Source organism: Pseudochaenichthys georgianus, unplaced genomic scaffold, assembly GCF_902827115.2.
Source record: "Pseudochaenichthys georgianus unplaced genomic scaffold, fPseGeo1.2 scaffold_501_arrow_ctg1, whole genome shotgun sequence".
In the NCBI taxonomy this organism is placed as follows: Eukaryota; Metazoa; Chordata; class Actinopteri; order Perciformes; family Channichthyidae; genus Pseudochaenichthys; species Pseudochaenichthys georgianus.
Genome location: NW_027263062.1, coordinates 17,501 through 31,899, shown reverse-complemented (window position 1 = coordinate 31,899; position 14,399 = coordinate 17,501). Strand labels below are relative to the sequence as shown.

General features: G+C 44.2%; 1 protein-coding gene across 1 annotated transcript; it reads left to right on the top strand.

The window, feature by feature from the left end:
• The first annotated feature begins 863 nt into the window (after positions 1 to 863).
• Positions 864 to 12,097, top strand: tymp (thymidine phosphorylase). The gene is given in 19 exon segments (XM_034078854.2): positions 864 to 982; positions 5,018 to 5,220; positions 5,697 to 5,741; positions 5,743 to 5,775; positions 5,777 to 5,800; positions 8,610 to 8,747; positions 9,473 to 9,586; positions 9,789 to 9,827; positions 9,829 to 9,961; positions 10,316 to 10,341; positions 10,343 to 10,381; positions 10,383 to 10,415; positions 10,417 to 10,485; positions 10,487 to 10,547; positions 10,692 to 10,714; positions 10,716 to 10,751; positions 10,753 to 10,833; positions 11,781 to 11,819; positions 11,822 to 12,097. Coding segments are annotated over 19 exon segments (1,383 nt in total). The 5' UTR covers position 864; the 3' UTR covers positions 11,951 to 12,097.
• Positions 12,098 to 14,399: the final 2,302 nt, after the last annotated feature.

Sequence of the window (14,399 nt, the reverse complement as noted above, 5' to 3'; positions counted from 1 at the left end):
GGCGTTCTACCCCATTTCATTTAGGCATATTTATTTTGAATAATATATATTGTTATTTGTATATATTAATCATATATATTTTGATATTTGAGGGTTATCTTTTCTTCGCAGATTTTATGTTTTATTAAAAACAAATATTTTATTACTTTAATTGTATTTTAATTTGCTTTCTTCCCTTTAATTTATTTTTTATTTTTATATGTATTTCATTAAAACGAATCCACAAAAACTGAAAGAGGTCATGACTTCAGAGATTTAATTCAGCTTAAAGGGAAACGTGACAGGACTCAATTTACTGCCCTGTGGTGTTGTGGACACTGAGTAAACCAGAGCTGCCTCCTGATTGGCTGCCCTCCTCCTCCCTGCTCTCCTATTGGCCGACGGACTCTTGACCTGTGACTGTTTCATCGTGAGAAAACTCAGTCTGAATCTACTGGGAACAGGTACGCTGTGTGTGTGTGTGTGTGTGTGTGTGTGTGTGTGTGTGTTGTGGTGTGTGTGTGTGTGTGTGTGTGTGTGTGTGTGTGTGTGTGTGTGTTGTGTGTGTGTTTGTGTGTGTGTGTGTGTGTGTTGTGTGTGTGTGTATATATGTGTTGTGTGTGTGTATATTTGTGTGTGTGTGTGTGTGTGTGTGTGTGTGTTTTGTGTGTGTGTGTGTGTGTGTGTGTTTGTTTGTGTTGTGTGTGTGTGGTGTGGTTAAACCTTCATGTTTTACAGCACTTTCATTTATCCGTTTATTACGATCTGATCTTTAAAGAGGATATGTTTCTGACGTTGAAACTCATGACTTGAAACCATGAGCAGAATAAACATTAGCATTATTTTCAGTGCGTCTTTCTAAACCTGTTTTTGTCCAGGGTCGCCATGACGTCCGTCCAGGATCTGATCAGGAAGAAAAGAGATGGAAAAACGCTGGCGAGCGAGAAATTAAAACATTTATTGACGCTGTTACAAACAAAAACGATTCAGGACTGTCAGACAGGTAAAAACTGTTTACCGTCTGTTCTCATTAAAGGTGGGGTCGGTACGTTTCAGGAACCGGCTCGAGATACACTTTTTGTTATATTCCATGGAATGCTCTTAACATCCCGATAGCAATGAATATCTGAAGTGCTTTGACAAAAAATCGATAAAAAAATTTCATCTGTGGAAGCCGTAATACCGGCTAAATGGATTGGATTGCCGCCCTGTCTGTCAGCTTTCATCTCGTGCCGTCATTGGGCGTGCATTGCGCGTTCATGTGTGTTGGAGGAGGTGCTCTGAAGGAAGGGGCGGATTCTTTTCGGCTGTGTACTTTCAAATTTTAGTGCACTCGAGCCGGTTTCTGAAACTTACCTACCCCACCTTTAATAATAATAATAATGGGTTCTATTTATAAAGCACTTCATATTTGATTTCAAATCCCGAAGTGCTACAAGTAGTGAGCATGAACAGTATAAATAAACATTACACAACACGGTAGAATTAATAAAAAGCAATACAAAAAAAAAAATGGTGATAAAAATGTCTAGGCAAAGGCTCTTTTGAAGAGTTGGGTTTTGAGGCCTTTTTTAAAAGCCTCCACGGTCTGTGGTGTCTCATGTGGTCGGGGAGAGCGTTCCACAGACTGGAGCAGCCGAGCAGAAGGCCCGTCTCCCGTAGCTCGGAGCAGTTCCATGGACGCACTGGTGGGTGAGGACGGAGACCTTGAATTCGATCTCAGCTCCACGGGGGAGTCAGTGTAGCGCTTTAAGGATGGGGGTGATGTGATCGTATGTGCGAACCCTCATCAGGATCCTAGCAGCGCTGTTCTGAATGTACTGGAGCTTCTGGATGCTTCTGTTAGGGACCCCGATGAGGGAGTGCATTGCAGTAGTCCAGCCTGGAGGAGACGAAGGCGTGGACCAGCTTTTCGGCGTCAGACAGAGTGAGTGTGGGGCGGAGTTTGGCGATGTTCCTGAGGTGGTAAAAGGAGTTCATGCACAGCTGTTTAATGTGGGCCTCAAAGGTCAGATGGGCGTCCATTTTAACACCCAGGTTGGTGACTGCTGAGGAGAGGGGAGTGTCCTGGCCGGAGAAGGTGATGGTGGGTGATGGTGGATGGCCGAACCTGGTGTGGGGTGCCAACTATAATGGCTTCGGTCTTGGAGCTGTTGAGTTTCAGGAAGTTTTGCTTCATCCACGCCTGTATCTCCTCCAGGCAGGCAGTGAGTGTGGGTGAAGGCAGGGCCGCAGAGGAGGCGAAGGCAGGGCTGCAGAGGAGGCGAAGGCAGGGCCGCAGAGGAGGCGAAGGCAGGGCCGCAGAGGAGGCGAAAGCAGGGCTGCAGAGGAGGCGATCCTGAGGTACAGTTGGGTGTCATCAGCGTAGCAATGGAACGATACTCCATGTCGGCTGATGATAGAGCCAAGGGGGAGCATGTAGAGTGAGAAGAGGGAGGGGCCGAGAACTGATCCTTGAGGGACACCACAGGTGACGTTGTGGGTACCCGACTCTGCCTCGCCCAAGGAGACGTCCTCTGTTCTCCCGGTGAGGTAAGATCTGAACCAGTCAAGGGGAGAGTCAGAGAGTCCGATGGTGGAGTGCAGACGATGGAGGAGGATGCCGTGATCGACGGTGTCGAAAGCTGCCGTAAGATCGAGGAGGATGAGGAGAGAGGGAGAGCATCAGCCGTCATCAGCAGGTCGTCGGTGACCCTGACCAGGGCAGTTTCTGTGCTGTGGCCTGAGCGGACCCAGACTGGAAGTTCTCAAATAGCTTGTTGCAGTTCAGGTGGTCCTGGAGCTGAGCAGCAAACTAGTTTTTTCCAGCACCTTTGATAGAAAAGGAAGGTGGAAATGGGTCTGTAGTTGGCCAGGACTCCCGGGTCAAGGGAGGGTTTTTTGAGACGAGGTTTTTTGAGACGAGGTTTGATGACAGCGGTTTTTAGGGCAGAGGGGACATGGCCAGCCTGGAGTGAGAGGTTTACGATCTTAGTGATCATGGGGCTCATGGTACAGATGTACGATTTTACAAGAGCTGACGGGAGGGGGTCCAGGACACAGGTGGAGGGCTTCACCCTCCTCTCACTGAGAGATGTCCGTGAAACAGCGAAGAGGCTGGGTTGTCCCAGGCTGTGGGTCAGCAGTTGGAACTGGAGGTGCAGAGGGGCTAGAGAGGAGGGAGCGGATGGTATCAACTTTGTTAGTGAAGAAGGCGGCGAAGTTGCTACAACTGCTTCTCAGTGGAGTCGGAGTGCAGAGGACTTTGGGTTTGAGGAGGTGGTGGATGGTGGAGAAGAGTTGCTTGGAGTTTCCAGTACTGTTGTTGATGATGGAGGAGTAGTACTGGGACCGTGCATCTCTGAGGGACTGTGCGTAGGCCTTCTGGTGTTCACGATAGGCTAAACCGGTGAACAGTGAGTCCTGAGGACACGCCCAGCTGTCTTCATTCTCCGCGGTTCGCCGGTGTACCAAAGGAGCTGAGCATGAGAAGGTGACCATCCTGGTTTTGAGGGGGGCGTGCAGATCAAGGACTGTTAAGGGACTGGTTGTAATATCTAACTGACTCACTTACTGATGAGAAGTTGGCGGAAGAAAGATGCTGGAGGTCCAGGGTCATGGTGTCCGGGTTGATGTTCCTCAGGTTCCTGAAGCGGATTTGGCGTTTGGGGCTTGCTGAGTGGGGATTGGAAAGAGAGCTCCATAGAGATGGTCTTGTGGTCAGACACCCCCAAGTCATACACTAGCAGATTGCTGATGGGGGCGGAGTTTGTGATGACCAGGTCGAGCGTGTGGCCCTTGGCGTGTGTGGGGACATCAACATGCTGTGTCAGATTGAGGCAGTCCAGAAGTAGCAGAAACTCAGTGGCAAAGTCCGCAGGAGGGGGAGTCGACGTGAATATTAAAATCTCCAAGTATGATAATATTGGCAGAGGTAGATCAGAAGTATTGTCAGGGCAAAGGGGGGTTTACATTAAATGCCAGGCATTCAAAAGAGGACAATACAGGCAGGGGCAGGAGTGACAGTTCCAATTCCTTTCGGTAGATGACAGCTAGGCCTCCACCACGACCAGTGCTGCGGGCTTTCTCCAAGTAGCTGTAGCCAGGAGGGCAAGCTTCATTGAGGGGTGGAGTAAACCTCTGGCTGATGCCAGGTTTCCATGAGGCACATGAAGGTCCATTTTCTCATCGGTGATGTGGTCTTGAATGAAGGATGCTTTATTACTGAGGGATTGTGTATTCAGAAGTTCTATTTGGCTTTGGAAGATGTGGTGAGTCTCTGTAGGGGCCGGAGTAGGCTGTAATCCACTGTAATGCTCTCCGTGTATTCATGCAGCGGTCTCGCGATGTTTCTGCCGCAATTTGACCCCGTCACTTAGCGACAGTCTGTTCTCCTTAGCGACAGTCTGTTCTGCCTAGCAACAGTCTATTCTCCTTAGCAACAGTCTGTTATCCTTAGCAACAGTCTGTTCTCCTTAGCTACAGTCTGTTCTCCTTAGCAGCAGTGTGTTCTCCTTAGCAGCAGTCTATTCTCCTTAGCAACAGTCTGTTCTCCTTAGCAACAGTCTGTTCTCCTTGGCAACAGTCTGTTCTCCTTAGCAACAGTCTGTTATCCTTAGCAGCAGTCGGTTCTCCTTAGCGACAGTCTGTTCTCCTTAGCAACAGTCGGTTCTCCTCAGTAACAGTCCTGTTCTCCTCAGCGGCAGTCTGTTCTCCTTAGCGACAGTCTGTTATCCTTAGCAACAGTCTGTTCTCCTTAGCGACAGTCTGTTATACTTAGCAGCAGACTGTTTCTACTTAACAACAGTCGAAAATTAACAACCCCTGGATTGTTCAAATTGACCAATCAAAATCGAGTAAACTAAGCCATGTAATAACACTGATTATCATTTACCATGATGGATACACGCTGCGTTTAATTCAGAAGTGTTTTTGGACTGTTTGAGGCTTCTCATTATGGGACATTTTGTGCATCAGCTCAACAACGTCAACACATTTGAGTGGACTGAGTTTTTAAAAACGTACACGGTCCCTTTCATCACCTTTTTCCTCCGTTCAGGAGCCATGCTGATGGCCATCTGGCAGAAGGGAATGGTCCCCGAAGAGGTCGAGATGCTGACCCGTGAGATGATGTCATCGGGGGAAGTGATGTCATGGCCAAAGGAGTGGGCGGGGCTTGTGGTCGACAAACACTCAACAGGAGGCGTCGGAGATAAAGTCAGTCTGGTGTTAGCACCCGCCCTAGCTGCCTGCGGCTGTAAGGTACAATTAAATGTATTGATGTAAATGTTTTATTTATTTAGGGTACTCAGCTCGTATGGGCGTTTATTTTTAAATCAGTTCTTGCCGTGATATCTAGTCTGTTTTGGAGGTAAGTAAGTAGTTATTTGTAGGCTTTGCCATGTTACAACATCTTGATCATTACATTTAAAAAAAAAAAGTTAGATTTAACTAGCTGCGTAAGATCACAACATTCTTATTATAGTAAACTAATCTGAACACAGCTCTTTAAGACATTTTAATGGGCTTTTATTTTGAAATCCATTCCTACACATTCTTCAATCTTAATTTGATGGGAACACAGCGCATTTGTGGAATTTCAGAGGGAATTTATTTGTGAAATTCCACATCAGAATGTGCGGATATTTTTCTGCCGATAAGAGCACTCTGTCTGTGATGTCATAATGACCTCACGTGTGTGTCTGTGATGTCATAATGACCTCAGGTGTGTTTCTCAGGTGCCGATGATCAGTGGGCGGGGCTTAGCGCACACAGGAGGAAATCCTGGATTAAGCCTGGGAGTCAATTCCTGGATTCAAACATCCACCAATCAGCTGCTCAGGTGTGCAACAACAGATTATATGTTATATTTCATATTATTGTATTTCTTTATTCACCTTTGGGGTATTTACTGACGTATCTTATGTCGTGGAATTAAAATCTCTTAAGCTTGTTTTAACCACACACCTTATTTCAGGCTAAAACACATTCAGAAAACCATTGACTTCAAGACTAGAGGACAGGAAGTGATGTCACATCTGGGTTTAAGACTCATTCCTGCAGCACTTTATTTTCTTTGCTCACTCATTCTCGGAACTAACAACAAGTTAGCGTTTACCTTTCAGTGTGTGTTTGTTGTATGGCTTTCGGGACTTGGACTTCACATTATGTTGATTTAGTGCGACTGTTCAACACAAAGTAAACAACAACATTACCTCGACATTCACCCTGCAGTTGTCAGTACCAGGATAACCAGGAATATTGACAGTTAAACACCTGAAACAATTTCATAACATTCATCTGCTACTTAGTAATTATTTATCTATTATCTAACATATCATTCCAATAACTTTTATATAGACTCGTATTGCACTATTCCACTTTTTTTTTAAAGAAAACCATTTTTCTTTTTGTTTTACTTTTAATATAGTATATTTTAATATTGGTTAATATTGTCTGCTTATCTGTATTATTGTGTTGCATTGTTGGAGAAGCCTGTGACCTAAGATGTTCAACTACATCATTACTCTGCAGCTATGTTAGTTTGACAATAAAGAACCTTGAACCTTGAATACTACAGGGGCCTATGCTACGAACCCGGTTCAACCTAACCTGGATATGTTTGAGTTAGCCGGTTGGCCTAATCCAAAACATACGCGCTCTCGCTAAACTGTCCTACGACGCTGGTTATCAAGTGGATCGCTCAAGCCAGCCGTGTCCTATCTAGTTAGGTGCGTGTTCACATGGAAGGGGTGGTATTTGGAGCATTCGACCAATCACAAACATGGAGAAGCGCAACTGACAGCGCAGCGTCATACTTCCTGAATGAAAAGTGAACTTTAATACTAGTCAAAAATGAAGAAGTTAAACTTTAAAACATCCATGACTTAAACACTTGATCAGGATCAAGCCTCAGAGCTGCACCTGCAAGGTGAATACAGCTGGGACAGAACACGTGTTTGAATGCGTACATTAACAGGTTTATGATATCACTGCCCGTCTAAAACACGATCTGACTTCAATTACATTTGTCTCGAGTGTTTCGTCAACTTATGTGTTGCTTAAAATAATCCTTCTGCATACAGTCTGTGACGCTGTGAGTGCTGCACGGCCAGATACGGCTCAGCTGACTCAGATCAGGAGAGATATGATACATTATGAAGTGATATGCCGCGGACTGTACTTAATGTACTCTGATCCGGTTACTTATGTTGTGGCAGATATTTAAGTAAGCTTTCTTAACGCTAATGTTATAATAGTCAGATTGCTCTGAAGATGGGAGGTGATATTCTATTAATGTTCACGTTCACACAGTCGGTGATTTTTGCCGGCCGTCTTTCCTGCGACGGCAGTTTTTCTGTATTTCCTTTCTCCTGTAATATGACTTGATCGCTTTAAACTCCGCACACTGAGCTCTGATTGGTCAGCAGGCGGTGTTTTCACTGAGTTGAGCTCTTAGCCTGCAACCTAACCTGGTCCCGACCAGGTTAGCTGCTTAGCATATATTACCATGGAGATCTAGCTTGCTAAAAAGAGAACCAGCTTCGGATGACCGGAAAGCCGGAGTTTTCCCTGAATTTAGCCGGCTAAGCGAAAATCCTGCTTCGCAGTATACCCCCCAGGACTATCAGGATTCATGATAAATAAATACATGTAGGGATGGATATGTTCACGATAAAAAATAAAAAATATGTTTCCCCCCGTCGCGGCTGTCGAGGGGTATGATTCTCGCTTCGGGTGCGAGAGGTCCCGGGTTCAAATCCCGGACGAGCCCCCATTTATGTTACTTTTTTTTTATATTGAGATGGAATTGGTAGATTGGAAGTTGTTTATTGAGAGTGCTCAATAAAGTTGGCAACAAACAGCCACAATCAAAACAAAAAGCCACAAAGGCACCGGTTTAAAACAACAATAAAAGGAACTAAGGGAGACTCTTTAAATAAGAGTTGGTATAAACAAAATAACCTCAAGAAAACCTCACTTATAAAGTGGGATAAAAAGAATAAGGCTAACAAAAATAGGCAGTCACCAAAACACAGCCTGGGTACAAGTTAACCTCCGTTAACGTTTGTATTACAAGATAAACAGAGTGACAAGAACAAGCACAAATATACAACCAACGGAGTTAACCACTGTTAACGTGCTATCACACGAATGTACCACGAGCCGTCTGCCACAGATTCAGACCTCTGTCGACTAACTGAGGTGCACACATTCTTGTAGTTGTCCTGGAAGGTGTGTGCGGTGATTGGGGATTTGGCCCGGGCCTGCTCCAATCCAGATCTTCGGTCACGCCTACCGCGGGAGGGACAGGAAGCCGGCATCCAATGGCGTCTGAGCAATGGCACAGCTCATATACATATAACACACAGCTGCAAACACTTACTGACAGGTTAATGGGCGGTGGCCGTAACACCCACTTTATTTTTTGCACGATTTTCCAAATAAAAATAACATTTAACTTAATTAATCTGTAAGGAAATTCTTGTTCCAGAAATTGGTTTAGAAATAAAATAACAAAAGAATAAAAAAACAAAACTGAATATACAAAAAAAACATATTAAAATGTAAAATAACAACACATGCCTGAATACATGTAGTAAAAATAATTGATGTGTATTTTATTCATTATAATTTCTTTAAATGTGCAGATCCTGGAGATCTTGGGCTCGGTGGGCTGTTGCATTGTGGGTCAGACGGAGACTTTGGTCCCTGCAGATCGAGTCCTGTACGACCTGAGAGACGCCACCAGCACCGTCGACAGCCTGCCTCTCATCACTGGTACTGGGGTTACTGATGGAGGCCTAACACTGACATTAAAACAATTAATAATATTTACAAAATAAGTTCAGGAAATGTAAAAATACATTTAATTTTAATAGGACATATATTAGGACATAGAAGAAGAAATAATTTAAATGACTAATTTTAACATGAATGTATACCCCAAAGTCTTCTTCACATGGCTTTAGTCAACTCCCTTATATATTATATTTATTTAAAATAAAGATCAACAAATACATATATAAGTAAATACATAATTTAGAATAACTATGTTTTTTCCGTTTATATTTATTTGTATTTATCTATTTCTATTTATAGATTTCTTTATTTCTATTATAATGGCAGCTTTATTCTGTAGTTACTAACATGACATAAGAGTGGCTCCAGTCAGTGCCGATTCTAGAGTCTGTGGAGGCCCTAGGCAAACATTCACTGGGGGCCCCTCGAACCCCCCCCCCCCAAGGCAACGAAACTTAAGATGAGAAGCAGCATTTTACGGCGCGCTGTGCATGGGGCCGCCTTGAGGGGGGTTCCCGACATGTCGCTGCAGTGAATTACGGGGTGTTTCATGTTGTCGTTGCTGTGGACCTTCTTGATCGACCTTCTTTGGGGGCCCCCTCTGGCCCGGGGCCCCAAGCGGCGGCCCTGTCTCCAGTTACAGGAATACTGAAATATACTCTGTCTCATAAATATACATTTAAATATATGAGATGTTTCTGTTCCAGCCTAGAGTGTCTCAAAGAAAGGAGCCGAGTCTCTGTCGGCGCTGGTTCTGGACGTGAAGTTTGGACGAGCCGCTCTGTACAAAGACCTGGACAGCGCTAGAGAGCTAGCTCAGTCACTGGTGAGTATTTATATTTATATAACCAATACTACAAAGCTTTGCATACATGCTTAAAATAATAGGGTTTTTTGTACTTTTATTATTATTATTATATTATTAATGCTTTTATTTTTATTATTTTGACTTATTATTCTATTGTTAGCTGAAGTTTTATTATTTATAATTAATTTTGATTGCTAACAATAGTTGTTGCGTTATCCAGGTGCATGCTGGGAACGTGCTGGGCATGCGCACGGCGGCGGCTACTCAGCTGTATGGACGCTGTGATTGGTCGATGTGTGGGCAACAGTCTGGAGGTGATGGAGTCTCTGGAGACGCTGAAGGGGCGAGGACCTGAAGACCTGATGGAGCTCGTCACAAACTCTGGGTAACCACGTATAGCTGGACCCTGAAGGCCTCACTGAAGTCAGGGTTTAAGACATAAGATTTAAGGGATAGTAAAAGCCTTTAAAGACCATAACGAGCGCATGATAAGTACATTATTTATTACGACTCATATTTACTTTTTTTTCCTACTTTGTATAGCTTATTTATTTATAGAAAAGTAATTGTTATGATATTGGCAGGGTTTAAAATAAATAAATTACTCAATAAATTAATTAATGAAACATAAAAATGTATAATAAGTTGAATACGAAATGTTCCTTAAATACAAACAAAACAATAATATATTAGTTTGAATTGTTTCGGGAAAAAAAGTAAAAAAATGATACATTGTTATTTTTTTAGGCGGCATGTTGCTGCAGATGACTGGCTCTGTGTCCCGACCTATCAGAGGGCAGGAGGAAGATTTTCTGACGCTGTGATTGGTGGAGCTGCTCTCTCAAAGTTTCCAGGCCATGATGGAGGCTCAGGGAGTAGCCAATGAGACGGCTCGGTCTCTATGCTCCGCCCACTCAGTATTACTACAGCGTCCTGAGGAAAGCTGAGCATCAGATGGAGCTGAAGACACGACAGAATGGTAACAAACAAATGCAGGACCTTTTACTGTAACAGAGTATTCCTACACTGTGGTACTTCTACTTTGTAGTACTCTAAGTACAAGATCTACTTTTACTCAATATCTGAGTATTTTTTGGTAAATGAGTTTCCTCTCGTCCTGCAGGAGAGGTTGTGGAAGTCGATGGTTTTGGCATTAGCTGAAGTTCTCCATAAATTGGGGGCGGGGACGATCGAAGGTGGGAGAACCTGTCAATCGCAGCGTGGGGGCGGAGCTTCTGTGTCGATGGGTCAAAGAGTCAGCAAAGGTCAGAGGTCAACGGTGATGGGTTACTGTATGTATTCATTAATGGCTTGTTGATGATGAAATACTTCGCTGCTACTTTTGATTTGATTAATTTCGAACGTGTAAACAATAATCGGAAAATAATAATACATAATAAAATGAAGAGAATTATGAAACTCTACAGACTCAAGCAGTGTCAAATTGATAAACCAAAAATATATTGATTTACAAATTATATATAACAAACAAAATCCACCTAATTACACATGTTACTTTTGTCAGTGTGTAATTGTGTGTGTATAAGTGTGTGTCAGTATGGTGTGTGTCAGTGTGTGTCAGTGTGTGTGTATGTCTGTCTGTCTGTCTGTCTGTCTGTCTGTATGTATGTCTGTGTGTGTGTGTGTGTGTGTGTGTGTGTGTGTGTGTGTGTGTGGTGTGTGTGTGTGTCGTGTGTGTGTGTGTGTGTGTGTCTGTCTGTCTGTCTGTCTGTATGTCTGTCTGTGTGTGTGTGTGTGTGTGTGTGTGTGTGTGTGTGTGTGGTGTGTGTGTGTGTGTGTGTGTGTGTGTGTGTGTGTGTGAGTGTGTGTAAGTGTGTGACAGTATGTGTATGTCTGTCTGTATGTATGTCTGTATGTATGTCTGTCTGTCTGTCTGTGTGTGTGTGTGTGTGTGTGTGTTGTGTGTGTGTGTTGTGTGTGTGTGTGTGTGTGTGTGTGTCGTGTGTGTGTGTGTGTGTGTGTGTGTAAGTGTGTGCACGTCTGTGTCTGTCTGTCTGTCTGTCTGTCTGTCTGTGTGTGTGGTGTGTGTGGTGTTGGTGTGTGTGTGTTGTGTGTGTGTGTGTGTGTGTGTGTGGTGTGTGTGTGTGTGTGTGTGTGTGTGTGTGTGTGTGTGGGTGTGGTGTGTGTGTGTGTGTGGTGTCTGGCTGTCTGGCTGTGTGTATGTGTGTGTAATGTGTGTTTGTGTTTTCAGGTCGCCTCCTGGCTGCGGCTTGCATTTCGAGACTCCGCGTACCGACTGCAGATCAGATCGCTCGCCTGCAGGGGGCGCTGACTGTCGGATCAAACACTCCCACACACACTCACACACACACTTTAGTGAGGGAACTACTGCTGCCCAGTGACGCTATATTTAATACTTAAACACAACTTGATCCTGGGACTGAAGTCCATGCTTTTTTAGTGTGCGTGACAAAAGTCACGCACACTAAAAATAAACTTCAATAAAAGGACAAAGGTGTGAATATGTTTCCAAGGTATAACCAGTGGCGGTTTCTAGACCAATTTGACTGGGGGGGCACGGGGGGGGCACGGTGGGGGCCAGTTATTTTCTGAGGGGGTAAATAATAAATAAATGCAGGACGAAAAAGAGAACTAGGACAGCCTGAAGTAATTGCAGTATAAAAAAACAATGCAATCCAGTTCATCCTTTATTAGTATTTGTTTCAGTACACTTATTTATTTCAAGATAGATCTTACTAGTTATTACTGTTAGCTTCAGCTTAAGTTACACGAGCAATGTTTGCATAACATCATATTTATATAAAATAAAGGCAATGAACGTTTACATCTCTACTTTACATCTACATTACACAGATACAATAGTTTAAAGTGGGGTAGGTAAGTTTCAGAAAACCGGCTCGAGATACACTTTTTGTTATATTCCATGGAATGTTCTTAACATCCCGATAGCAATGAATATCTGAAGTGCTTTGACAACAAATCCATACAAAATGTCATCTGTAGAAGCCGTGATACTGTAAGTGTAAAAAGTACAAACCAATCCGTTTAGCCGGGCCGGCTAAAGTAAACTGGACGGCCGACCTGCCTGTCAGCCTTCCATCGGGGCACACACTTATCTCGTGCCCTCATTGGTCATGTGCGCATTCGTGTGTGTTGGGGGAGGGGCTCTGTGAGGAAGGGGCAGATTTTCTACGGTTGTGTATTTTCAAATTCTAGCCACTCGAGCCGGTTCTCAAACTTACCTACCCCACCTTTAACTCACCTTCATTATCGTGGTAGTCTCTCGAAGCGTAGGTTTCAATCAGTCTTTCTTGGAGGCAACAGCCTCTGATGATCCGAGATGAAAAGTGTTTGTTTTGGCTTCAGCCGGACAGTGAAGTGAGTGCACCGCTCTAATGGGTCCTGAGTGCACCGCTCTAATGGGTCCTGAGTGCACCGCTCTAATGGGTCCTGAGTGCACCGCTCTAATGGGTCCTGAGTGCACCGCTCTAATGGGTTCTGAGTGCACCGCTCTAATGGGTCCTGAGTGCACCGCTCTAATGGGTCCGACTAGAATGACGAATAACGTTAGTTCCGCCTATTCCGTCATTCAATAAATCGTGTAATAAATCATACATTTTTAAGTTTTCATTGTTAGGGGGGCCAACGGGGGGGTCAGAGGTCAGTGTTAGGGGGGCACTGGCCCCCCCTATAACCGCCCCCTGTGTATAACTACAATATTAAATAAATGAAGTAAAAAGAAGAGCCTCTGAAATGAGGTAAAACTACAAAGTATAAATACAAAAAAAAAAATACAAAAAATATAAAGTATAAATAAATACTTAAGTAAATAAACGCATTGTTGTTTTATTTGATTGTAATGTTGAAGATGTTGACACAATCTACAGATAGCAAGGTTGAATATCCTGTCGCAAAAAACATGTTACTTGTCTGTTTGAACGGTGAATGTCACCTGATGACCTATCAAAATTAAGTGTTTCCGGAAATACTTGTGTGCTTTGGGGCGACATGCTGTAATGTAGAAGGACCTGGTGTGCCTTGTGGCCACTGGAGGGCAGCAGAGGAGTTGAGAATGAAAAGCAACACGAGACAAAGCAACAAGTCTCCCTGACATGAATTCATGATGTTTGATTCGATATATCTTAGGGTCTGTTCTGCCTAATGCTCATCTTCATTTTGCACAAGCTGGGAATGATTAGTGGTCATGTGTCTCAATGAAATGTTTACAAAGCTTTAGTGTGATGGGCGGCTCGGTCTCCACGTGCTCGGAAGCCTTTCAGAAACAGACCATCATCCCTCGCGACCCACGTCTTGGTCTGGCCATGTTTAGCACCGCCAACATTTGATTTCATATAATTTGCTCCTCGTCAACAATGTAGAAGGTTTAGTGCGACCTCTCCAGGTGAGCAGGCAGTCTGTGTGTGCTCGTGTTACGGTGTGGTTGTGTTTAGTGTTGCCCAGTTCAGTTGACCAATCACATGAGGCCAGCAGTGAAACAGCCTCTCTGCTGCACATGAGGTAACTGGCTGGTCCCCTTTAAAGAGCTGACAGCACCACCTCGTGCTGAGGGGACGGAGGGACCTCCATCTGAACCCAGAGTTGTGTTGCAGATGTTGGGGCTTCCCGTCACGAGGACGATAACAGAGGCATTCACGAGCCAATAGAAAGCAGCTTTATTTCACACGTGTTAATGCTCAGCAGCTGTCAGCGGGTAACAGGTGAACTGACTTCACACCACGACATGGGGGGTCCCCCTCCTCAGGTGGGCAGCTCTGGTCCACGAGGTCTCAATGCCGCTCACTGAGAGGGACACAACGAGAACTACTCAAAGCACAACTTCTACGCCTCG